General features: G+C 50.8%; 1 protein-coding gene across 4 annotated transcripts in view; it reads right to left on the bottom strand.

Annotated features, from left to right (window-relative positions):
• Positions 1-26,409, bottom strand: part of Il16 (interleukin 16) — a 111,232-nt gene that overhangs the window by 3,312 nt on the left and 81,511 nt on the right. For 3 of the 4 annotated variants that reach the window (XM_005381442.2, XM_005381443.1, XM_005381444.1), the window contains 10 exons: positions 24,275-24,392; positions 21,439-21,571; positions 17,243-17,330; positions 14,646-15,091; positions 10,716-10,857; positions 7,561-8,644; positions 6,837-7,005; positions 4,629-4,730; positions 1,590-1,848; positions 1,275-1,400 (listed from right to left, as the gene is read on the bottom strand). In XM_005381442.2, coding sequence (XP_005381499.1) covers positions 1,275-1,400; positions 1,590-1,848; positions 4,629-4,730; positions 6,837-7,005; positions 7,561-8,644; positions 10,716-10,857; positions 14,646-15,091; positions 17,243-17,330; positions 21,439-21,571; positions 24,275-24,392 — 2,667 coding nt within the window. Of the gene's footprint in view, positions 1-1,274; positions 1,401-1,589; positions 1,849-4,628; positions 4,731-6,836; positions 7,006-7,560; positions 8,645-10,663; positions 10,858-14,645; positions 15,092-17,242; positions 17,331-21,438; positions 21,572-24,274; positions 24,393-26,409 lie in introns of those variants that run through there. The other variant, XM_005381449.1, reaches the window with a different exon arrangement.

Below are 26,409 nucleotides of genomic sequence, written 5' to 3'. Positions count from 1 at the left end.
CACGTGATCTTACAAAGAGTGGAAAATAATGACGATCATAATGAAAATATAGTTAATCTATTGGCAGTTACTGTGCCAGAAGTGGTACACATGTTCTGTGTTTATGACAGTGATATATGAGTAGAAGCAGTTTGTGCTCCCATCTCACAGGAAGGAGACCAGAGATGCAAGTAACTGGCTCAGTGCTTCAGAGCTACGTGGTGGGTAAGTGTGGGTTTGAACCTGGTATGACCAGATGGCCAGGATGGAGAGGTGACTGGCCCAAGGCCACGCCACTAGGGCAGCAGAGCTAATATTAGATCCAAGCCTCCTCATCCTGGACCCATGCTCAACTTTGAGGTTAAAAATACCTTTCTCAGAATTGGGGTTAACATGGATTCTTGGGGAACCCCCACACAGCCCTCAGTCTACCCTCTGGGTTTCCACAGTTGCTGTAGAGCTTCCCCTAACAAAGCCAGCTCACCATGGGCCTACAGGGAGAGAGGCCCTTTGGGTCCCGTCCTAGGAGCCTTAGACCCCCCACCCTCCCTATTTCTTTTTATGGACGAGGAGCCACTGGCCCAGAAGGGAATATCCCGCAGAAAGCAGGGGCAGAGTTGGGACATACCCTAGGCCACCTGACTCCCTGTCCAGGGCTCCTCGCTCCATGGCTCCTTGCTCTGAGGGGTTCCCATCCATGGGTTTCCAGCTTGAGGGACAGGAAGGAGTTGAAGTGACCACTCATGACTTCAAAATCCACATCCAGGTAATCCAGGTAACCCCAGCGTCAGACTGACTTGCACCCCAAGCCATGATGAACAAAATATCAAACATAAATATAAGCAGGAGCAGAAACATTCAGGAACAGGGTGAGGCCAGGCAGGCCAGTTGTACGGGTGTAACACCAGACTCTGACTCTACTTAAGACTTTGATATTTCATTCATCATGGATTTTAAAAATTAGTTTTGACTCTTAAAAAATACTGCATGGGAACTGGATCGATCTTGATGACTGTCCATGTGGTGCTCCCTGAACTCTTGTGCCTCGGCCCGGAGCCTCACCTGATCCTGGCCCTGCCCTGTGGGACCAAACCTACCCCGACTGCTTAGGAGGACCCAGCATCGCAGAGGAGGTAAGGGGATGTCTGAGCAAAGGAGGATAGGTTGAAAAACCAAAACTGAGTCCCAAAGACATGGCTCTCAAGAGGACATGGGTCACTGAGAAACCAGTGAGGCCCAAAGGCTTCAAGCACCTTCTGGTCCTGTCCCCATGCCCACAGCAGACCACTCCGCACCTTTGAAAATCCTGTTGACTGTGAGAGGCTTGTCTCCTTGCAGGGAGCCCTTCCCTCCTTCCAGGCTGAAGCCCAGCCCTGCAGACGTCTTCTCCAGTGTTACTGTGCAGACCATGGTCTCTTCGGCTAAAGAAACAAGGGTCGTGTCAGAGACCCCTTCTCTCCTGCCACAGGTACCTTGGCTGCTGTTCCAGCCCAGCACACACCCTGTCCACCCAGACACATCTCAGCAATCGCTGTGCAGCCCCACCAGCAATGGCCCCGTGTGGTCCAGGCTGTGTGGCCCTCCAGGGTTCCACAGCTGGGACAGCTTACTTGATTCCACAGAAACATCACTGGCAGCTGAAGTGGATGCTGCAGAGTCAGTGGAGGAGTTCAGGTCTGGTGTGGCCTCCAGCGTTGTCCGCCGTGTGACAATCACAGCTTGTTTTGGGTCCCGAGCTTGGCGGAGGATAGCCAGAGCATCGCTGTGTGTGGCACCTTTGAGAGACTTGCCGTTGATAGACAGGACCTCATTGCCCCTCTGAATCGTCCCTTCCTGGGAGGCCAGCCCGTTTGGAAACACTCTGTGAACCTTCGAGAGCCAAAGAAGTCAGAATCAGGAGCCACCCATGAGGGGTCGACATTCCTGCAGGAGGAGGATCTGGACCAGCCCAGCCAGTCAGGCAACCCTGTAGGACTTTTAGGCTAAATAAAATGGACTTCAGCTGGGGATATAGCTCAACAGCACAGTGCCTGCCTGCCAAGCCCGAGGTCGTGAGTTAGATTCCTGGTACCAAATAAAAAGTACTGTTCCTGTCCTAGATCAGGGCAGCTGCCACAGGGCCAGCTGTCCTTCCTTCTCTGCCTAGCAGGAATGACAAGAGCAATGGCCAGATAAACCCTCAGAACCCTCCCAGCAGCTCTGTCCCTGCAGTCTTCCCAAACGTCCAGGACAAGCTCAAACCTGCCCTGCCCTCAGTCAGCATTTCCTCAGCCACAGATTTTATGGCATGTCCATATTAGAAAAGGTGCCTAAGATTAAAAAACTTAGGGAATACCGTGTTGAGCAAAAGCTCTAAAAATGTGTACTCTGTAAGGGTATTAGAAGTTTTGCAATGCAAGTGTGTCTCTCAGAGCTCTAAGACCAGGCATAGAATATGGTATCCCTGACAGTGTGCCACAGCTGATGTGTTTTCCATAGAGAAATGTCCTAGTGCCGTCTTCTGCAGGATGCATTTGAGGGAGCCTATGCTAGACATTTTTAAAGCATTCTCCAAGAAATTCTGATTCTTTAGCTGCAGCCATGTCTTGGTCTCCTTTTGACAAGATCATGAGATTAGCCTCTGAAATGATATAATCTTCATCTTTGTGATTAAGAGGTTTGAATGACCACTCATGGGCCGTCATTATTTTACTTTTATGATGTGTTTCTCTACATGGTTTTGGTGATTTAAAAAAAAATTCTGTGATGTGGTCAGACACGCTTAGAATCCCCAGCTATAAGATCCAAGGGTGAAGCAGAAATGCCACAGACTCTCCAAAAGAAGCATAAACACTATAAATGCTTTAAACCAAGATATGGGAAGGTTAATTTAGACAACAGGTCACTGAGGTCCCAGTACAGTGCTTGCTGGTGGGCAGTGCTCTGTGTTAGTTCCCTTGTAATGAGTCAAGAAAGGACAAAAACAGCTCAGACACAGAAGGAGAAAGAGGAAGTGTTTTTACATATGCTCGGCCAACATGCACCGCTTCCTGCGGGCTTCTGAGTGGCTGCAGTGTCACCAGGCTGTCTGGACAAGTGGAGTGAGAGGAGTCACTATTCAAGTGCAGAGGAAAAGACCCACAGTGCTGTTCTCACAGGCATGCTCTCTTTCCTTCTTGTCAGACAGAAAGTGACCTCCACCCTCAGGAACCTTTTGTAACGTCAGCTACGTGCTGAGTAACAGGAATTGCACTCGCATATTTTATGTGCTCTTTAGTGGGAGAGTACTTGTAAAGAAATCAAGGAGTTGCCGCGCAACATGGGACTGATGGAGGGGGTCACTGCTACCAGGAGTTGTGGACCACTTTGTGCGGGCCTGTGCTGTGAGTGGGAGGACTTGTCCTCAGCTGGGTAGAGAGACACAACTGAAGCTGCACTGCCTACACAAAAGAGTCCTCGAGACACATGGCTGGGGGTGACAACAGTGTGTTCAGCTGTGGGGAGAAGGAGTAGCCTGGACCCAGGCCCAAAGAACAAGTGGGTTAGGGCCAGGTGGCCTGAGGCAGTGGCTGAAGAAGCTGGCTGGTGCTGAGCAGATTGCACTGGGAAAGGTGCACAGCTCCAGGTGCATCTCATTGGTCCTGCATGGACAGGGGCTGGACCCCAAGACCTGGTCTGTGCACAAGTACAGTACCACTTTTCCTCCAGCCAGGCGCTCTGCACCTGGCCAGTCATGAGCTCAGCCTACAGCTGTCCAAGTAAACATCAGTGCTCACTGTCCAGGTAGGCAAACTGGGAGGCCATTTCTGTCACTAGGCTGTGCCTCCCCAGGCTCCTTTCTCTCCAGGCCATGTACTATGGCCAGGTCATGTGGTCCTGCAAAATGACCTGCAGTCAGACATCATTTCCATCTGAATCTTAGTGACCACTTCAGTTTCTAAAATATTCCTCCAGCACCTTCAAAAACACTGACAGTAGGGCTTTGTTATGGTTTGTGTCTGTGTGTCCCCCCAAAGCCTCATGCAGTCACGGGGCAGGCTTTTAGGGTTTGATTGATCATGGGTGTGATAGCTACACTCTCCCTGGGGTGGATAGTTTGCATATGTAAGGGAGAGGAAGAGGGTGCTTCTGGCCATTTCCTCCCTTGTGTGTGTGTTTCTTGCTTTGCTGTGTTCTGCCACTATGAGCTGTAGCCCTCTGCCACGTGCCACTCTGCCTTGTAACTTGCCAAGTACAGACTGAAACCTCCACAAACTGTAAGCGAAATAAACCTTTCTTTCCTTAATTTTGGGTGTCAGGTATTTTGTCCCAGCAATGAGAGGAAAGTAACCAAGACAGGCTTCAACCTTGCAAAATTCTGATTCAAATCTTCTGGTGTGAAATGGAATCACACACATACACACACGTGTGCCCATGAAGCTATACAGGTGACTGCTTATCTAGTTCCTTGATGCTGTTCTGGTACACAGAGACCTTCTTTGTTTAAGACAGGATCATGATAAGGGTTGAATAAAAGGTCATGTAGGTTCTGGTGACTCTCCTTTGAGATCCTGTCCTGATCCCTGCCCAGTCACATGGTATGTGCATCCCTCTGCTTCCTGGCACAAGGCCCCAACCCAGCAGGTCTGTCCCAAGCCGTCCCGCTAGCTCTACCATCACAGGTCACTTACCGTAATCAACTTGTTTTCTAGGTCCGCTCCTCCTGCCAAACTGAACCCCAGGCCTGCACCTTCCTCCTTGTGCAGGATGGTGACGTGGATGCTATCCAGTTGCTGTGGGTGAAATACACACATTAATAACTATTTCCTGCAGCCAGCACAAACCACTGGATGAACGCTTGAGCATCAGAATGATCTGCTTATCAAACAGCAGCTGGGCCAAGCTCCAACTCCCACCACCTCCACAGATCTAGTTTTAGTTTCATTGTCTCTGAAAGGAGAACTGTACTTTCAGAGGTGACAGGAAGCTCAGACGGAAGCAACTGCACATAAAATGGCTCTGTTCCTCCCTTGCTCACCCATGCACACCCACATTTACATGGACTGGGCTAGTTGCCCCCGTGTCAGCCAGAACCCTAGTGTGCTGGACACCACAGCTTGGCCTTGTCACCGAAAGACTGGGCATGCTACAGGACATTAGGTCACAAAGCCCAGCGGTTACTACCATTTGCAGGAGTTGACTGCCCCTTCTCTTCCATGGGCACAGGGGCAGCAGTGAGAGGGCCTGGATCACATACACATGTATATACACATGTATGTACACACACGCAAGCACACACAGCACTTCCCAGGCTGGACGTGTGCTCAGGACAATCCCCTCCATGTGCAAAGTCAGAGGTTCCTGCTCCAGCTGCAGTTGGGTCTCACACTGCAGCACCTCCAGGTGGTCACTTAAGTGAGGAAGATGGGTGGCTATGAGCAATGGGAGCTGCAGAGCCAGAGACATCTCCTGTGAGAACGTCAGCGGCTGCTGGAAGATGGACACCAGGCTACCAGAGCATCCTTTTAAGGGAAAAAGTCCAAAGCCCAGGTTTTGGTTTAGGTTCTATAATGTAGAATTCAGTAATTTACAACAATCACAAGAGAGATCAAAGAAATACGCCTGTGGACTGCATGGTCCTGGGGCTGCCAGTTTTTCACCTGGCTACTAGGGAATGAAGTTCTGTCAGAATTCATGTGCAGCTGGCTCTGTGGTCCTTTGAGTTGGGGCCCAGAAATGATTCAGGTTGAAGGCACCTCCTGGCCCAGCTCTGGCCCATGTCTCCCAAGTCCTCTGCCTGGAATTCTGGAAGATCAGTGGAAGAAGGGACAGCCAGAACACCACAGGTAAAGTGTCATACCTAGGCACCACAGGTGAAGTGTGTCATACACTTCACCTTCCCTTATTTCACTTGCGCTGAGTTGGGCTTCAGAGAACCATGGTCCCCGTACAGGTGATGAGTAAGACCCAGCGGAACAATGGCCTGGGCATCTCGTGTCTATCAGATGTAACTACACCTTTAGCCTTGGAGCTACAGTGGTACCTTGGTTTACGAATGCAATTGTTTGCAAACATTTCTGTTCTCAAACAAAAATGTTTGGCAGAATTTTGTTTTTGCTTGCAAACTACATCAGGCAACAGACACTACCATGGCCACCTTACCCACACAAACACAAACGTGGCCATCTTTTCCAGGATGTGGGACAAATTAAGTTGGTGAGCCGAGGCATCACTGTACAGCTCTCATGCCTCATCACATAGAAAAGGAAGCTGGCTTTGTCCTTTCACTCCAGTCTAGATCATTCCTGTGTGGACAGGAGCTGTGTATAGAACCCGGTCAGCACACCGGCATTTGACTCTTGGCCCAGCTCTGCCTGCCACCTCTGCCCACACATCCTCAGGCTGTGCTCAGAAAGCGTGCAGGAAGTGGGGCTTCAGGATGACGTAGGCAGAGCTGGGGGCACTTGTGAGTTCATGGCGGAAGTAATGAAAACTGGAGGTGAGAGCTCTTGCAGGTCACATGCTGATCATAGGCAGTGCACTGCCAGGCACTGGCAGCTTTTGGGATGTGAGCATGGCATTGAACTTGAACTTGAAGACAGAACACCTAGGCAGTGAGAACTTCAGCCTCACCTTTCGCATTTAAAAATGGACAAAAAGATGCAAGAAATTGGCGTGTTGGAAGGACTCCCTATGCAGGAAAGTTCTTTCCAAATGGAAAGTTCTCCTGTGACACAAAGGACCCAGGTGTGTGGGCAGCCCAGGGAGCTGCCTTCTAGAGCCTCCAGGTCTGGGGCTTCTTGAGTTGCTCCCCCTCTTGAGCTCTTCTGAAACCTTTGGTGACCACACAGCCAACCCACAGTAGCCCTGCCACTCTACACGCACACAGGAGAATCTACCTTCAAGGTTGCTTCGTCCAGAACTCTGACTTCCTCGATGAGTTTCTCCAGCTCTTCTGAACTCAGCAGGGAGATGACTGACTGGCCAGACTGAGAGGAGCTGTGGTCCCCATCCTCGGCTTCCCTGGGCTCCGTGAGACCTTCTGTGTATTCTCTCAGCTCTGAAAGACTTCGTGGGGAGCATAAATGACAGTATTAATAAGAACTACTGTTTACTGCATAATGGTTATTGCATAATTCCAGATATGGCCATTTTATTATTTTATGCAGCACATTTATTTCTCAGCAGCATCAGAATAATAAATAAAACTACCAGATGCAGAGCTATATGGACTCCAGAGCAAAGCCCAGCTCTGCAACAGGAACCAAAAAGCACCTCAGCCAGGAGGGAAACTGAGGCTGAGCCTGGCAGGAACCTGCTCAAGGTCATTAAGTCAGTGTCTGAGCTGGCCACCTGTGGAAATCTCTGTGGAAAACTTGTCAAGGGGCAGCCCGGTGTCTCTGCCTCCCAGCTTTCCCGATGCAAGTATGATGGAAACCTCTCCTTAATATGGAAGGCAGAGATGTAGCACACACTCGTGAACACATGCAAAAGGAGAGGAGGAACAGTCTTCTGGCTAGTACATCTGAAAAAATTTTGAAGTGACGTAAAGGATTAGAAAAGAAGGAAAATTGCACAAGCCAAGCAAAAAGTGAGCATGGCAGAACCCTGGTGGACACTCACTTGAGCGAGAACCCGGTGTCCACAGCCGCAGACTCAGAGCTGCCAGTGGCAGGGTCTTCCCCAGGCAGTGGCTTTGGAGCAGCCCCTTCCTTGGGGTTGCAGACTGGCTGGCTGCAGGAGACAGAAGAGGGAAGGCACAGCAGGGACTTCATGACAGCAGAGGACACGTGGCTGCTGATGGAGTACAGCTTGCTACTCTTCTCGTCCAGCAGCCTCGCCTCACAGGACTGGGTCCGGGTCAAGGGGAAGCTTCGCGCTCGCTGGCTGGGCATCTTGAGGATGGGGCCCGGAGTGTCCTCCTTAGGTGTTCCCAGCAGCCTCATGAGAGGGTCAGGGGCAGTGGAGACAGTTTTCAGAGCAGGCTGCTGCCCTATGGGCAGGAACGTGGCCACACTTGTGGCACCAGCCTCTGAGGCTGTAAGGAAATCTGAGGACACCTGCTCCTGCCCTGGCTGCCTGTGCTCGGCAGAGGTCGGAGCCCCTTGCACCAACAGGCCAGAAGCCCGGCCTGCCTCTTGCTTCCCAGGAGGCCTGGGTGCCTCCCTGGAGGAGGACTGGAGGCTCTGTCTCTGGACTCCTCTATCAGGCTGCTGAAAGGAGCCAAAGGTTTCAAAGGAGCTGATTCTCTGTTTGATGGAGGAAGTGGCCCGGGGGAGTGGCCCAGGGGACTCCCTGGAAGCAGGCATCTGTTGAGTGGACAAGGTTGAGTCAGGAAGCCGTCTCAGGTCTGTAGCTCGAGTCCTCAGGCCTTTCAAGCTCTGACGAAACCAAGCCGGCTTGGGGGCCACAGGGGGCCCCTTCTTCACAGTGCTGCTGTCTGCTGACTTGTAAACTCTGGGTGCGCCATTGGCGGTGTCCAGCCTGGCCATGGTCCCATCTGGGAGGCTCTGCGTGCCGCCTTCACCCAGGCTGATGCTGGGCTGCAGTGGCATATGGCTGTGGCTGTCACTCATGATGGGGCTGAATAAGTTTTTGATGCAGTCAGAAATTCTAACCCAGGGGTCTTCGGTGGTGGTGTCAAGGCTACAGTGCATCCGAGCCTGCCTCTTCAGCAGCCGGGGTTTTATGGGGGACCCTGGTGTCACTGGGGAACAGAAACAAAGCCTGGTCTGTGCGTTACATCTCATGACAACTTTTCCTCCTGAATTCTAGTCTCAAAGCTAAACAGCAAGGAGGACTCTGGAAGAGGAGATGAGCAGAAAGGGGGATGCCCAGATGGGCATGATCTGATGGTAGCTGACTGAAGGGCACCTCACAGCATGGGAGACCCAGAGGGGTGCTCCAGTATGGGAGGTGTTTCCAGGAAATTTCTGGTCCAACCTCAGGCATTTTACCCTGGAGAATCCCAGCATTAAGAAGGGTAGGAATTCTGACGGCAGAGGCAGGAGAAGATCCCCTAACCACATCCCCTAACCACCCACTTGTGCCTGAAGTAGTCTCCCACATAGCTCATTTGAGATGTAAAAGCCAAACAATTCTCTTAGCTTTTAAATCTTTAAATCAAACCTCATAGCTGGCCCCCATATTTGGTTTGGACTGCCCTGTCCTTGTGAGGCAGTGTGACCACACCTGCCTACAGAGGGCGTTCCTGCCAACCCAGCTCTCTGCTCTCCCACCCAGTCAGAGCCTCCACCTAGTTTGCTAGCCTGCCTACATTCAGGTCATGATCAGTTCCCTCTATAGAGAGGGTTTTGCCCATCTATAGAGCTTCAGTTTCCAGGTGGAGAAAGCTCAGGGACACTGATTCTCAACCTTGGCTGTGTACTGAATCTGAAGGTCCACCCTTGGGTTCTGGTGAGATAAGGCTGAGATGCAATCTGAGCCTAGGGGGACGGGACCTCAGATTTGTCCTTCACCCTAGAGACAGCGCAGGGCCACCTTTCTCAGAAGCCAGCATTCACCTGACATCCAGTCTGCATAGGTAAAGAAGACTCTATTCTTGACTCTTCTAGAGATGGCTGAAGTCTACCCCTGAGCTCTGAAAGCCAAGTAACTAAGAGGCTATGTGGCCCTGCCGCATTCAGCTTTTGTCTGGTTAAGAGCGTGTCCCTGTGACTGTGTGCTGCAAGCGTGTCACTCTGACTGTGTGATCCCGGAATGCAACCTAGGTTAAGAGCTCTGGTCGCTCCTGCACTGTCTCAGTGCCATGGAAGCAAACAGTGCTGACCTTACGTGACACAGGGTGAAGCTCTGCAGGCTCCTGGGTGGGCACCGGAGACTGAGACTTCAGCCAGTGAGTCCAGCCCCTTCTGTCTGCTTCTGCACTGACAAACCGCTCAGCTATAAGGGGCCACTGTGCTGAGAATCCAGGTCAAAGCTCCCACGGGCAAGCTCTTTGCAAGCCAGACGGGGACCAAAATGTTCCTTGGCTGTTCCTCAATTGGGATGATTAAGGGAAGCAAGTGGCAGGCACCTGCTTCGTGAGATGTGCTGTGTCTGTACGTTCTTGATGTCACTTAGCTCTCCAGGGGCTTGCATGTGAGTCTCTGCAGTGTTTCTCGAAGAGGCATGTGGCTTGCAGCACACATATTTATTCCTTTGCCATAATAGGGAGCTCCTCTCTACAGGAACTGATCTGTCTCATTCTCCCCCAGCACCATGCGCACAGCCTCTCAAATCTGGCGTTTAAGCATGTAGCTGAATCAAACCACATGTTGGAATTCTAAGTGATCTGCACCTTGCCGACAAACAAGTAAAGGCTTTACAGGCAAGCTACCCAGAATTGTGGAGAATGATGCATAGATACAGGATTTCCTGCCTCAAAATCCTGTAACCCGGCACTCAAAATACTCAAGTCACTCTCAGCACCGCCAGGAGTACCATGTGGATGCTCCCTTGCTGCCCACCTCTTGGAAGAGGTGACCACCAGCAAAACCCCAGTTCTGCTTTCCTTACTCTGTGTTCTGTCTTGGAAGTACTACACACAGCTGGCACCCGGCAGGGGCTGCCCACGGTCCCTGTGTCTTTGACCTTTTCTCATAGCCCCTGTCTCTTGTTGACCACCTGGATTGGCCTACACAGCATCACAGTCCAACCAGGAGGCTCCCTTAGCCTGTCCCCCAGCAGGCCCACCGGCCGCCACAGTGCACACTCACTCTCTCACCAGAGCTCTCTCCACAGGCCCTTCTTTCAGGAAGACCTTCGTGCATGCTCACCTGGGCTGGCTCTCCTCCCCAGCTCACCCTCTGAGGAGGACGGGGGCTGCGAGCTGACTCCAGGTCCTGGGCAGACAGCAACAGTGCAGGGGGCTCTCCCCGTGGTGTCTTCCGGTGGCGGTGGCAGTAGCTCACTGCCTTCCTGTGGTGTAAACAGGAAGCAAGACTGTCAAAACGGTAGCCTCCGGCTGTGAGAAGGCGAGCCGCACTTTGAGGAGGGCTGGAGAGCAGCTGCGAAGCGCCTTCGATGGAAAAGTCATCAGCAGCCATGTGGAGAGGGTCCTTCCCTCCCCTGCATGGCCTGGGCACCTGCCAGGCACCTGACACATCGCTTGACTTCCACAGGAGATCCTGTGATAAGGACAAGAGGTTCGGGCTGTGGAGGGACTAGTGCTTCTTTATTTATAAGCACACGGTGGCCAGTGACATCCCAGGAGGTCACAAAGCCTCGTGGAGTCAGGTGGCAGAGGACATGTTCTTGAGTTAAGGTTGCAACACTCAGGAACATGCCTGTGGATTGCTTTCTCCATTGTCTCTCAGCATTAGACCTCAGTAAACGGGCTGCAAAGTGCAACATCATTGGAGCCCATGCTAAGCTGCCCTCTGCAGCACCTGGGCCACCTTCTCTTCACTGTAGAATTGTTTTCCCCACAGAGTGGGGCGCAGCCTCAGGATCCTCCCTCAAACGGCCTAGGAGGAGCCAGACCAGGCACCAGGTACGCAGGCAGAACTTTGGCTGGTCACCCAGTGTGAGCATGGGGCCAAAAGCACCAGTTCTGTGCCAGCGCTTCACCCAGCTTCACCAGAGAAGTGTTTCCTGTCTGGTTTTTACAGAATAAGAATTTCTCAGACAGAAAGTCAGAGTGAAAGTGTTCCTGGGAACGGGTCACCCAAGCATTATGCCACCCCAGAAAAGACAAGGAGGCACCCTGAGGTGCGTGCCTGGAGGTCTGGTCGTCTGCACAAAGAGGAGTACCAGGCTGGGCTGGGGCTCCACATTCTGACAGCTCCAGAGTCACGCAGTACCAGGCGCGTGGTGGGCTGCAGCCTTCCTTGTCAACAGGTGGGAGAGAAGGAGAGCCACACACATCCTTTGGGACTAAAAAGAGATGGCAGATGTCCACGGTCTGCAATGTAACATACACAGTGACAACCAACATCCTTTAAGAAGGGAAGTTCTGTGGCAGTCAGAAACTCATTCACGAGTCACTGCGATGTCTCAAGTTCCCTTCCATAAGAATGAGCTTTAAGAGTGCATTTTGGAAATGCTGGGGCTTCAGCCAAGCTGGAGGACTCTTCGGGCTTCTTGAACTTGTCCTCTGAAAAGGCAAGGCTTGGCTGTGGCATTCAATGCTTGAACTCTTAACCTGATGATCAGAAAGACTCTCATCACACCAGAAATACAATTTCACCCAGCAGGAAACTCTATAAGGCAGCATCTGTCCATACCCACAGGTTGTTGGCACTTGGATAGGCAGAGGCACCTGACACCAGCCACGCTTACCAGAGCCACCGCTGTGAGTCTTGGAATAGACACAACTGTACTTTGACTTCTAATGTGCACATTCGATATGGCATCCTCCTCGTGGGAGATTTTTAAAATTAGCACATGATGTAAGTTTGATTTTACACAAGTGTTTCTTGGCACAGTGCCTGGTGGTTGAGGGAGGGCATGGGGAAAGAAGGAAAGGGCTGGAAATGTGGTCGAACACAGAAAGGGAGGTGTCACATTATTGTTCTTAAAAAACAAGTGATAGTTGGCACCGATTTTCTAAAAGGGAGAGAACTGTTGTTTGATTGAGGAAAATATCCCCAAAGTCATTTTGGTTGTGGAGGAGTTATAGGAGAGAAGGCACGGCAAAGCTGGCTGGGGAAGTGAAGAGCACCTGTCAATCACAAGATCCCAGGGCAATTTGGGGACCCGAATGTAGAGCTTCTCTGTGAGCCATAGATGGCATAAAAGGGCTGGCCATCACGACAGCTGCTGTCTTGTGAGTGTGCCCCATTGCCAGCACCACAGCGTTTCTCAGACATGGTGTGTACATTTGTTTTAGCTTTTATCCTCTTCTCTTTGTTTGGCCCAAGGTCACTCTGCAGAACTGGTTTCCCCCATACCTGTTTGCCCTGTACTTTTCCAATACACTTTTGGCACCATTATTGGCTTCTCTCACCCAATTCTTTCTTTGAGGCAAGAAGAACCTGAAATACTTTTGATTGGCCAACCATTTCTAAATGAATTACCCTATAACAGAGGTGAGGTGCCCTTGAGTTACAGTGGATGGACAGATTCAGGGGACATCCATGGCTGCTCAGGAAGGCTCTCAGGATGCTGGAGAGAAGACTTCAGAGGAGCAAGGGAAGGAGGGAAGGAAGACACCAGAAAGAAGAGAGAGAAGGGAGGGATTCTCGTGAATGCATTTCTGACTGCCACAGAACTTCCCTTCTTAAAGGAGGCTGCACAAGATTTTAGGAATGACGTCCAGCAGATCGCTTCCTGTCTCCCATGCACTATAACCCTTTCCTCAAGCCCGCAGAACCCTGTACAAGTATCTATGCTGGCTGAGCTTTGCTGGACAGACTACAGGAGCTGGGTGCACTGGTCACATCTGAGAGGAAAGGGAAGGGGCTCTGTACTACCAGGGCCCTGGGGACGGTGCCACAGGTGGACAACGGGAAGGAGGAGGGACAGGTGGGAAGGTAAGGGCGGTTGCTTGGGAGTGGCTCCCAGAGAGCAGTGGCTCCACCTGGCCTTCTTTGCAGGTTCACTTCCTCCTACCACAGCCTACTTGGGGACAGTCCTTGCCCTGTTCCAGCCCCACCTGGCCAGGTGGCCCACACCCGCATCCACATCCGGGGCAGCTCCTCTCCTCCCTGTAGGCTCTCCAAGGGGAAGGCAAAAGCCTGGCTTCTCGATGGACAGGGCCCATTTCAGAGTTGCCCTTTGACCTCAGGGAGATGAGGTGCTTGCTGACGGAAGGAAGGGCAAGTCCTCCCCGACTTCCACCCAGGGCTCTCCAGCTGCATCCTGCCCGTAACCTGGCTTCCTGCTCCCTCTGCGCTGTCCCTTCCACACATGCCACCCTCCCCCAGCTGCCAAGTTCCCACTACCTGGGATGTCAAACCCTTTCCTCCCATCAACCCTCAGTGCAGCCTGTCCCCGGGGACTTCCAGAGGCCTCTGTCCAACCACATGGTGGAACAGTTGCCAGGAGACCCAGAACAAGAATATAAGCAGCTCCTGAGCTCTCTGTGTGTGCCTGGGACCCACACCCTCAGACTGCTGCCCGGCTGACCCGGGTCAGGGTACCCAGAAGGACATGGTGCATAAAACCTGCAAGTCCCAGCAGCTGCTCACCAGTCTGTCTGCTTCCTGTGAGGGGCCTGACAGAAGGATCGGCACAGTGGTACATATTGTAGCCCAGACCATTAGGTACTTCATGTAGCGGCTGGAAGGAGACCTGGGTTAAGGACCCTAGTTCCCCCAAACCCTCTACTAGGGAGAAACAGGAGCCAGTCTCTCACAATCACATGGGTCTCCTTAAGAAACAGGGTACTTAGACCCTGTCCCTTTAGGTGACTCTTTAGGTAACTATTCTGCACCTGACAGGGGTGTGCAGATACAACCTGATCCCCATCACAGGGGTCCTGCAGGACCTCTGCTGTTTTCCCATTCCCACAAGTGTGATGGTGACCCTACAAAGGGAACCTCAGATCCTTGCTGGGAAGGACAGGAAGCCAGAAGCCACCATGCAAGACCAGGGACTCCATTCTGGCTCTGCCCAGCTCTGACCCTATCTGTGCATTGTGTCTTCCCTCCAGCCCTGAGCACCAACCTCTCTGCCATGAGGAGAAACCTTGGCCCAGCCCCTGCCCTACTGCCACCAATACCCAGGAACAACTATGTGCTATACAGGAGGACAGGCCCTCTTACCTGGCCACAGGTGGGTGAGCCGTACCCAGAAGGCCCTGAGGAGTTGTCCCTGTCTTCCAGACTCTTCTGGGGCTCACTGTCGCTTTTGAAGTATTTTCGGGGTGGAGGCTTAGGCTTGGAGGATGTGGGCTTTCTCACCAGGATCTCGAAGGACTTCTTCAGCCTCAGTGGCGAGTGGCCATGCAGGCCACTGGGTAGGGCCGGGCTTCCCTGGGGCAGCACGGCTGCTGGGCCTGGGCTGTGTGTGCTGCCTTCGGGGCAGGAAGGCTGCTGCTCAGCACCGCCACTGCAGGGACTGCCCCCTGGGGACCCCGACATGTAGCTGCTGTCACTGCTGGAGCGGACCATGGCTCTCTGCGCCCTGCGGAGTGTAGGGGCTGAGGTCTTCTCCCACTCCTTCTCCACAGTGGGCCGCCCATGCCAGCTGCTCTCCAGCCTCTTGACACCTGTGAGGAAACGGACCCCAGTCACTGAGTTATGGGGCAGCGCTGGGCAGGCTTGGCCCACTGTGCTCAGCCCAGGCCGCTCTGGGTTTGGACACAAAGAGTGGCATGCCTTTGGGTTGGGAAAATCATCCAATCCCTCAAATGATGGGTACACAGATGTGCTATTCAGGTCCCCCAGCAAGGAAAGGCTTGATGCCCCAGCAGTTGAGAGACTGACAGCAGAGGGTTTCCAGTGGCTGGTGCCTCCAGGGAGGCCTCAGCTGCAAAGCACTACCTGTGAGGGGAAGCCTCATCCTGGTGATGGTGGAGGCTGTAAAGATCCAGCCATTTCTGCCAAGACTGGACAGCTTCAACAGGCTGCCTCAGCTGCCGCCGAGCTCAGGGGCTGGCTGAGCTCCACATCACCTTCTATTGGCCCAACCCCACTTCCTCTCCTCCTTCTCATAGTGCTTTAGGAAACCTCCTAAAGGATGCTAAACTTCATTGCAAGGTCAGCTTTCTGAGGGGGGAACATAGCCCAAAACACTCCACTTCTGCACCGGAAAAGGGGCAAATAACTCCAGGTTTGGTAGGCTTGCTCAAGGTTCAGTGTCACAGAAACTGAGCAGATGGGACAAGAACAGGTGAATGAGGACAGGTGGAAGAAGACAGGTGGGAAGACACTTTGAACCTTGTCCCCAGAGCTTGCTATTCTTTCCAGCTGAAGGCAAAACAAGGGTCCAGCAGCTCTCTTCCTCCCCTCTGCATTCCAGCTCCTCCTCCTGGCTTCCTGCAGGCATCCACACATCCCTGAGAGGCCTTCTCTCCAAGGGACCTGCTCAAGTGCCCTTTTCTGGGAGCCGCTGAGGCCTGGACCCCAGTTCCCTTTGGGAGGCCACCCCATGGTGACTTTCTGGACAGAACCAAGGTCAACCTAGGTTCAAATCCACTTTGAAGAAAAAGTTTTCTTTTACCTTTTCTTGGTCATAAAATAATACATCCTTACCTGAGAAAGCACAACCACAGAATGGAAGGCATGAAAGACTACATCCTCCCCAGTCTGATTATTCAGAGATAACCACTGCTAACATTCTGGTGACTTTCTCTGCCAACTTTCCTGAGCATATATACATGTTTGGTGGGCTAAAATAGTAGGACACAGTTGGAAGAAAAGCAGGGCTCCTCCCTTTTCTCTGAATGTTTTCACATCTCTTTACACATCCTTATAAATCTCAGCACAAATGGCTGCTCATTGCTCTACTCTACAGCTGTCACATGATTACTTGGCTTATGCCCAACAGCTGGGCATAACGGGCAGCTGGCCACGGCCTCTGTACACTACCCTGTCCTAGGTCTCTGTACACTACCAGTGTGACTTTGGGGAAAGGAACCCCTCAGGGTCTCACTTTTCCCTATAAAATGGATTTGAAAATTAGATGTGATGATTTAGTGAAATAATGCTTGAATTAGCAGTGTGGCATTATAAAAGCTCAATATATGTTAGATATTGTCATTTCTCAAGATTTTACTTTTATACCTAAGGTTCACAACCTCACGTGTGTAAAGGGTGATGTGTGTGAAAGAAAATTAGTAAAAGATAAAAGGAGTGGTAGGGATCATTGGGAACCAGAGGGTGGCTACCACATTTAAAACAATTCATATAGAAGTGCTTTAATCTCATACCTTCCAGCCAAAGCACAAATGTGAACCAAATTCAGCTGGTGGGTTCCTAACTTTCAAATTTTGTCTATATATCTTGACAATCTGTGATGACTGTTCTCACATATTCCTGAGGTAGAGAAAGACTTAATGACTAAGGCCTGAGTTTTCTAAGAAGGCAAAGACATTTCAAGTAAAAGTTCACTATTTCTGTTATGTATGGGTCAGCTTTCTTGTCTGTGGGACAAACTATCTGACATCTGCATAGTACATATATAAAGGTTTATTTCCAGCTTATGGTTTCAGAGGTTTCAGTCCATGGTCAAAGGCAGAAGGGTGAGGTAGAACAAAGCTGCTCACTGCATGGTATCCAGGAAGCAGAGCATAGGGGAAGAGTGATAGCAAGAGGCATAACCTCCAGTGATCACCACTTCCAGCTGGGCCTCACTTCCTAAGAGCATGTTCAACTATGGATGTCCAGGAGTCTTATCTAGTCAAGCTAGCACACTTTACCTTCCAAACTCCATTGATGTCTCTCCTTTCCAAACCTGATGTTCTCCACAGCCTGAGTCACAGCTTCCTTGAGTTGCTGTTCGGAGACCTAGAAAGTATCAACCAGCCTCTCAAACAACGGTGGAAATCATGTGTCAAGCTCTGCATGCTTGTGGGTTCTGGGCTCTTTCCTTCCACCCAACACTGCACATAGCTGAAAGAGTCTACATCAGAAATACACTGGGCGGGGGCTGAGGATTTAGCTCAGCAGCAAAAAGCGCCTGCCTGGCATGCGCAAGGTCATGAGTTCTGTTCCCAGTACTGGAGAAAAACCAAAAAAAAAAAAAAAAAAAGAAATACACTGGGCATTGATGGTGCACGTATCTTCTAGATGACCTCTGAAGTCTGTCAGTCAAAAAGTTCTAAAAGTGGCTCCTCTCAATGTTCCAGCCTCCTGCCCACTGTGTACTGTGTTATGGTTTGCCCCTGCAAGCCATGCCTTTCTTGGCAATGCTGTCCTGAATGTTAGCAGTAGCTAAGAGCATTAGTCTTACAGTCACAGGACTTGGGCTCAAGCCACAGCTCTTTCACTGCCTAAAGGTGTGAGTGTAAACCACCTAGTTTGCCTTCAATGCCTCAGTTTTGTCTTCCATAAAATATTCACAACAATGGAGCCCTCTCTGCAGTACAGACATAAGATGTTTAACCAGATAAATCATTTGAAACAAAAACTATAAGAAACAAAAAAATAGATAAATAGATGACATCAAGATTTAAAACTTTTGGGCAACACAGGACACAACTGAGAGAGTAGAAGTCAATGCAGATAATACTTGCAGATTACATGTATGTAAAGGGTCAAATTCTAGGATATATTTTTTTAAAACTCCTACAATTCAACAATAAGAAAACCTCTATTAAAAATGGGTGAAGAACTTGAACAGACACTTCTTCCAAGAAAATATACAGATGGCCCGCAAGCAGAGGGAAGGTGCTCAACTGATCATTAGGGTTGGGGCAGAAGGGTGAGGTGGAACAAAGCTGGCATGCAAATGCAAATCTCAGCCACAGTAAGATACCACACTTGCCCTCTTGGATGGCTGCTGTCAAAACACAAAACCAAAAAAAAAAAAAAAACAAAAAAACAGGTGGCCAAAATAGCTCAGTTGGGAGAGTGTTAAAAAACAAAACAAAAAGCTGCAAGTCTCAGCAAAGACATGGAGAAATTGCAACACTTGTGTATCTTTGATGGGAATGTAAATGGTGCCACTTCTATGGAAACCAGTACTGAGGTGCCTTTAAAAAGTTAAAATAGAATTACCATATTATCCAGTAATTCTAATTTTGGGATATAGCCAAAAGAATTAAAATCAGTTCTCAAAGTGATGTCTGCACACCATACGCATCACAGCATTATCACAACTGTTGAAAGGTCAAAGCAACCCAAGGACTAGCAACAGGTAAACGGGTAAACAAAACGCCGTATCAGTATACAATTGCATACTATTCAGCCTTAAAAAGGAAGAAAATTTTGAGACAGGCTTCAAAACGAAGGAAGCTTAAGGATATTATCCTAAACTGAAATAGTCAGGAAAGGGCAAATAATGTGTGACTCTACCTACAGAAGGTGTGAAGTCAACATTCCAGAAAGAAAAACCAGAAGGGTGAGCTCCAAGGGTTGTGGGGGTGGAGATGGGAGGGGGCGAGTGGGGACAGAGCTTCAGTTTTGCGAGAGGAAACCTGGCGGTGATGGCTGCAGAATGTACTTAGGGCCACTAAGTTCTACCCTTTAAGATGTAAATTTTTGCTTAGGTGTATTTTACTACAATAAAAAAAAATCATAAATAAATCACTTAAAACACTGGCTGTACAGCTTACCAAGTAACAAAATATTTTTGTTTTTCAGTACTGGGGATGGAAGCCAGGACCTTCACATGGATCTACACCTCCAGCCCTTTATTATTTTTTTTTTTTATGTTGAGTCAGGGTCTTGCTAGGTCAATAAGTTGCTCAGGCTGAGCGAGGACTTTTAATCCTCCTGCTCCAGCCTCCCAGACAGCTACTATTAAGAGATGACGGTTGTCATCCACAGTGGTCCTGCTAGGTCAAGACCACAGCCCCATTTCTTCAGACTTGAGGTGCCAGAGGCTCAGAGAGGGCAGAAGGATTGCACAGGTTCCCCCTACGAAGCTGGAGACTGGACAGGAGCCAACCTTTCTGGCCCTGAGCCGGGGCCTCTCCTCTCTGCCCTGCCACCTGAGTCTCCCCTGCCTGGCCTACCTTTGTGTCTGCCCCAGCTGTCCTTCCTAGCCTAGGGTCTTGTACCCGCTGCTAAGGCCCTGCCACCCTCCCTCCTGGGTCCTCATCTCCTGTGGGCTCTTCTTGCATCTGCTGTCTGCCTCCACTCCAGCCTTGCTCCTCCTGCCCTGCCCATGTCCTGATGTCCTGACATCCTGACTGCGGTTTTAGTCCTCAGGCAGCAGAGCTGTTTTCTTCTACTTCCCAGAAATTTAGGCCAATCCCTTGCTTTCCTCGAGTTGAGCCACAGTGTTTGGCCTCGGGTAACAATGCCTAAATTTGAATCCAATGGAGTCTCACTGGAGAAGTTGGGCTTCCCTATTATTCTACTGTCAATGCTATTTTCTTGGAGTCAGTTAGCTAAGAGCACAGGCTTTGGAGCGTTTAAATCCTGGCTCCTCTACTTTGTAGCCAGCCACTGCACTAGTTTTTTTTTTTTTCCTCTCTGGACCTCAGTTTCCTCATCTGTACATTGGAGAGGGAAAAGCTTACCAACTTCATAGAGTTGTAGGACAACTAAGGGCAGGTGTGTTTGGCATGTTTGGCAAACATGGTTGGCACCACTAGGGAAGGATTGAACACACAGCAGTAGCCGGGCCTGGTGGCACAGGGTTATCATTCCAGCCTTCATGAGGCTGAGGCAGGAGGATGGTTGTAAATTTGAGGCCAGTCTGGGCTACAAAGTGAGCTCAAGGCCAGCCTGAACTGCATAGCAAGACCCTGTTTCAAAAAGACAAAAAAAAAAAAAAAAAACAAACAAACAAAAAAAAACACACAGCAGTAGTGATTATCACCAACTCCCTGAGGGGTCTCCTAGGCCAAGGCTCCCATGTCCATGTTTAGCTTCAACCCGGATCTCACAGCCATCGTCAGCCCTAAATTCAGCTGCCTACCAGGCATCTCCATCTGGACACCTGCAACACTTCAGCCTCGAGTTGTCCCACACCGATGGAAGAGCTGCCAGCATTCCATCAATCTCAGAACCCTTGAATCATCCCAGACTGCTCCCTCTCCCCTAAGCCACAGCTAACCAGCCAGCAGATACTGTTGGTTCCTTCCCAGGCAGCCTCTTTTGCCTCTTCTTCTCCAAATCTCCCATCTGCTGCTTGGTTCAGGCCCCACCATCTGCTTCCTTCCTCCTCCAGACCCACCCTCCACCCACTCTATCCTGCCCTCTACAACACACTCAGAGGCTAAAGAACAAAGTCTGAACACGTTCCAGCTGTAGCTAGAGGCCTTGTGCAGCTCGCAGAACTCGGACTAGCAATTTGTGTAAAGCCCTTTACAGTGAAACCTCAGCACCTTACCAGACAATGTCAGTCCTCAATCGCCCTCCCCGGAACCCCCAAGCAGCGCCCCACACCCACTAGGCCCCTCGCTGACTCTAACTTTGATCTTTGTGTTCTTACCACCTACAAGGATCTTCCTCAAATTCTCTGTAGAAAAGTAACCTTTGGCATTTCTTGTTTTATAAACCCTTCTGTGCTGTATTCTCTTAGTACCTACACCTCTAGATTGTGTTTCTTCCTATGTCTGTCTGTGCTGCTCAGCGCTGGTGCTATGAACCCTCTTATCTCTGTGTCCTGTGCTCCTCCCCCTCCCCCCACTGGTTACATGGAGAAATGAATGAATCTCTTGCTGGGTCTCTAGCTTCCTGCCCTGGAGCTTGTAGCTCAGCGGCAAGAGCTTCCTAAGTTGATGCCAACTACTTCTGCTTTTGCTTCTGCTCCTGCTCCTGCTTCTGCTTCTGCTTCTGCTTCTGCTAGGAGTCTGTTAACAGACCTCTGCTGCAGAAATTTGTTACCCCAGAAAGCTGAAACAGGTCCTTGGTGATGCAGACCGAAGCCCTAGCCAACAGTGTTCTGTGTCCATCCATTTCTTGCTCCAGCTTGGGTAGGAAAGGGGTGAGCCAGCTGTACCTGGGGGTCTGGGTGTCGGCTGACGATGATGGGGACCGGACCGGGACTGCAGTGACTCAGGATCCCATAGACTTCATTGAGTGTCATGCAGTGCACAGGGGAGTCGTTGATTTCCACAATCTCATCACCACACCTGCAGAAGTGCCAAGCGGAAGCCGTCAGGAAGCTGGTGATCACGACATCTGGGAGGTCGTCTACCTGTTTCCCTGGCCAAGCCATTGATGAGACCTAAAACCCACACGACCAACTAAATCTCTCCAAAGACCTGACCAAAACCCAAACAGGACCAACTAAGCAGTTTCTGCCCCCACCTCCTGCATTTCATGTGAACAACCAACTCTTGTGTCACTTTCCTTCTCCCCTTCTCATCTAAGTTTGCCCAAAAAAGATGGAGGGCATGATTTACCTAACCTGATCTAACTGATTAATTAGCCATGATACACCCCGCGATGTCCCTGCATAAGCAAAAGGATTGCATAGGCTGTACTAAGAAGAAGAAATAACTATGCTGGAGAGAAAGTGTGCTTCCTGCAAGAAGAAACAAGGAGAGCCGATGATGGAATTCATTTTAGCTTTCAGGTGGCTTGGGCGTTACTGGCAATGTCTATGGTTAGGTCAGTGCTCAAGGCCCAACCCCCAGCTTCTGCCAGGGTTTGCTGCCTCACTGCAGCCTCCCACAGCAATGGCTCCAAACAGCCATGGACTGGAACCTCCAAACCTGGGAGCCAAATTAAACCTTTTCTCTTATAAGTTAACTATCTCAGATACTCGTTACAGTAACAGAAAACCAGCACCACCGTCTAAACAAAAAGGAATGAGACAGAGAAGATAGGGTTGGGCCCATCCAGGGAGGATTTGTACAATCCAACCCCTTTTCCTATGAGAGATCAGGCAACTGAGATGCAAGGTGAAATTATTTCTCTAATGCAGTCCAGCTTAGAGACTGACACTTTTTGTAAAGAATAAACATTTCAGGTTTTATGGGCTGTTCCATCCCTGTCACAGCTAGTCAACTTTGCTGTTGCAGAATGACAGCTGCAGCCGTAGATAGTTCATAAACACATGCATCTACTGTGTGTGCCTTTGTTCCAATAAAACTTTATTTAAAAAACAACAAGTGCCAGGATGCACTGGCCCTGCTAGTTATCAGCAGGACAAGAAGGGCACTCAGGTCTCTTGATGCTAAGAGAGTCTGCATTTTTATCGACATAGCTGATCACTACTATCCTATAACTCCAGAAGCCACTGAAAGTAGGTGCTTCCTGAACAACCCCTACCTGACCGCAGGCCTGGGAGGCACACCCTTGTTTGAGGGTCCTAGAGATAAAGCAACCAAGCATCTCCCTGACCCGTGGTTACGTCCCAAGTAAGTTCCAGCACAGCTGTCCAGTAAATCAGCTGTCACCTACCAGCAGGGAAGCAACAAACCTGTTTCTAATTCAGAAGTTCTGCCAAGATATCCGTTAAGAGAAAGGCTTTCCATTCTCTGTACTACTACAATTATGGAGAAACTCTTAAAAATGGGGCAAAACTCTCCCAATTTAGCAAAACCCAAGCCAAGTAAAAGATGTATTTTTACTATATCCAAATGTTGGAGTGAGTACAAAGCATTGTAATAAGTTAAATTGTGCTAAAATGTTTTGATCAAAATCAGATCACTTATTGAAAAGAAGATTTAGATTTGTACTTCTCTTAGAAGTCATCTATAAAAAAACATACTGGCATGACTAAAAATATTTTATGTAACTGAGAAGATAGAATAGATCTTTAAAATTTAGGATTTTAAGCCAGGCCTGGTGGCAAACACCTATAATCCTAGAACAGTGGGGGGCTGAGGCAGGAGGACCCAAGTTTAGGCCCAGCTTGGGCAACTTAGCAAGATTCCGTCTCAAAGTTTACAAATAATTTTAAAAGGGAGCTGGGGATATAGCTCAGTGCAAAGGCTCTGGGTTCGATCTGCAGTAGTGCAAAATATAAGAAATCTTAGAATTTTTCTTTTGGAGATGGTCTGCTTCTCCAGCTTCTTCATCCAGAGAGCACGAACACGATCACTTCCATTCCAGATAGATAGATACAGTAGTAACATCTCTGTTAGAGAAATAGCCTCGTTGTCTGAAAGGTATCCGTAGGTGCTGGCCCTAGGAGGCTAGGGTCCACTTTCCTACAAAGGAGGGAGCAGCCAACAGTGGCCAGAAGGGGACACAATGCAGGAATTTCCTCGTCTGTCTATCTCCCTTGAGATAAAAGCCCTTGCATGCTGGAGCAAGGTGAGTGGACATTTGCGGCAAAGACCTCTCTGTCTCCTTTGGAGCTATCTTTTTCTTTCCACCAAAATTGTCTCCTGCCCGTGCTGTTGGGTGGGGATGGGCAGTAAGGGACTGCAGCCTCCAACTATGTTCATGCCACAAAAAAATCATATTTCTACCACTGCTTTGCTTAGAAAGCTGTTTTTCCATACAGGGCTCCCAAGCAGCCCTCACTGAAGCCCCTGTTCCTGTCTCTGTGAATTCTGTATTAGTTAAATCAGAGTTAAGTGAGTTCGCTTCTCCTTTTCTGCTGCAGACTGGGTTTTCCAAGGCCATGTTACCCCACCTGCCTTGTGCTCAAATTCCTGGGGTCCGAATCAGCAGCTCAGAGCTGGGACATCTGAGATGCTGCATTTTTCCCTTTTTTGGCCGTGGGGGGTCGCTGGGGGTGGAACCCAGGGCATAGGCAGCCTTGACGCTGGCAGCAGACACTGAGAAGCCAGGCTCTTGGCCACTGAGTCATTCTACAGGTCTCACCCCCACCCAGTTCCCCGCGGGTCCCAGTGAGAGCAGCAGAAGGGAGGACATACCGCAGCCGGCCATCCAAGTGTGCCACAGACCCTGGCGAGAGCGTGTGGACAAAGATCCCTGAGATGCACTGGAAGTAGGGGACGCTGCACAGGCCAATGCCCAGGCCCACGCCGGCTTCTGGAAGGCAGGACAGGGAGGAGTGAGCACCCTCGTTCCATCAGCCAGTACCCCTTTCCTGATGCTGCCCACCCCACCCATGCCTGTGGGTGTCCCCTGTGTGCGAGGTGCTGAGGGTCAGAGGAGAGGTCATCAGTCTGAGTGGGGAAAGACCAAGGCAGGAGGAGGGAGGAGGAGGAGGCAGAGAGGGGAACGCGATGGGGCCGTGCAGACAACTGATGAGGAATTGCCAGAAGTGGCAGGGCCACACTGCAGGCCTCAGAGGGTCAGCATTTAGGCTACACTGTGGTGACAAGGAGCCGGGCAGTGGAGATTCTAGCAGCAGAGTCACAGATGCCAAGGCAAGGGTGAGAAGCAGCATGTGGGCGACAGGCTTGCAAGAGGACAGGGCCCTCACAGGTCACAGGCATGAATGATGCATCGATGCATGCAAGGCTCAAGGGCCTGATCTCACAGGCCTTGGGACCACAGGTGGCCAGCAAGAGGCGGTGGTGAGCAGGCAGGGAGGGGACGGACTCCTCTGTGTACAGTGAGGTGTGCTGGCTCTGGGAGAATAAGGAACAGGGCGGTCAGGACCCAGAGCAGGTAAGAGCCGGGCAAGGGGGACAGCAAAGGCTCGGACGTCATCGCAGGTGAAGACAGAAAGGGATGTGCGCGCAACTGTTTTGCAGATGACTTGCTGAGGGGTGAAATCTGGGGATTTAGTGAGTAAAAACCAAATAACCTAGACATGATTTTGGCTTGATGTTGTTTACCAAAACAAGGAAGGCTGGGCTGCCAGAGTAGGGGCCCGGGCCATGCAGATGAGGGTGAGGTGTGCTATTGTTTGTTTGTGGTGCTAGGACCGGAACAGGCCTTGGTCATGGAGACAAGCACCCCACCCCAAGCCGCAGTCCAGCCCTGGGTTCAGGTTTGCCCGAGCTGTCCTGGTGAGGCCAGTGGTGTCCTAGTGCTGTGTGTGGCAGGGAGCCACATGGGTGAACCTCAGTCCGGGGCCACATGTGGGGTGAAGTTTAAACCCTGCAGTGACACGTGGTGGTGTTAGGGTCACGGGGCCCCCAGAGTGTGGAAGGGGAGCCCAGGGCTGGCTGGCTTGCAAATGCCAGGTAACAGTGAGCGGCCTCCGTGGAGTGGGGAGGACCATCTCTGGTTTGCTCCAGGCGCGGGATTTCCAAAGCTCCTTGGTGGATGCTTTCTCCTTACAATCTGGTTCTCCCAGTGGCCCCATAGGGATGCATAGGCCACTGTTGGAGCCCCCACTCTCCCACTCTGTGGCTGAAGATTTTGGCTGTGACAGTGGATCATAAGCAAAAGTCAGCGCCCTTCCGACACCTAGACTTTGTGACAGGATTAGAGTTAGGCTTACAGTTCTGCGGCCTCATGCACATCAGGATCACCTGGGCCCTTGCTCATAATGTAGGTCCTTGAGCCTCACCCCAACACAGGGTCTAAGAAGCTGTATTTCTAAATTAAACAAACAAACCCTCTCCAGCTCCCTCTGATGGCAGTGATTGGAGGAAACAGCCTTCTGAGGCCACGGCTGCCTCCATCCTGCCCGGCTCAGCAGACTCACTGTACAGACCACAGGGGCCTGGGTGTCCCTAGCCCCCGTGCCAGGCACGGCACCAGGCGCAGGGCACAGGGTGGGCTGAGGCCTCTGATGTGTGTCAGGCAAGCGTCGTGCCTGGAACTAGGGATGTGGGGCCACATCCTCTTCCTCCCCTCAATCCCCGCTTAGTCCTGTGCCTCTGCCCAAGTGCACGACTGTGTCTGACCCAAAGAGCGTCCCCTTCACCCTGCTCGGAGCTGCTCTCTGCGGAGAGCCCAGGAGACCTCAGTCGGAGCCTGAGCTGACTGGCAGCCTATTCCAGAAGCATCAAAAGACTTCTGGCTCCAGTCAGAAGGGAACTGGGCTGCAGAGTGCCTCGGCCAGCCTCTCTGTCTCCACCAAGGGGTCACGACTCACCCTGGGGCAGAGCCCGGCTTCTGGTCCGGTGTGTGTGTGTGTGCATGTGTG

Source organism: Chinchilla lanigera, unplaced genomic scaffold, assembly GCF_000276665.1.
Source record: "Chinchilla lanigera isolate Chin_1 unplaced genomic scaffold, ChiLan1.0 scaffold00015, whole genome shotgun sequence".
Lineage (NCBI taxonomy): Eukaryota > Metazoa > Chordata > Mammalia > Rodentia > Chinchillidae > Chinchilla > Chinchilla lanigera.
The sequence above is the reverse complement of the archived record's forward strand: the minus strand, read 5'-3'. Positions and strand labels throughout refer to the sequence as shown.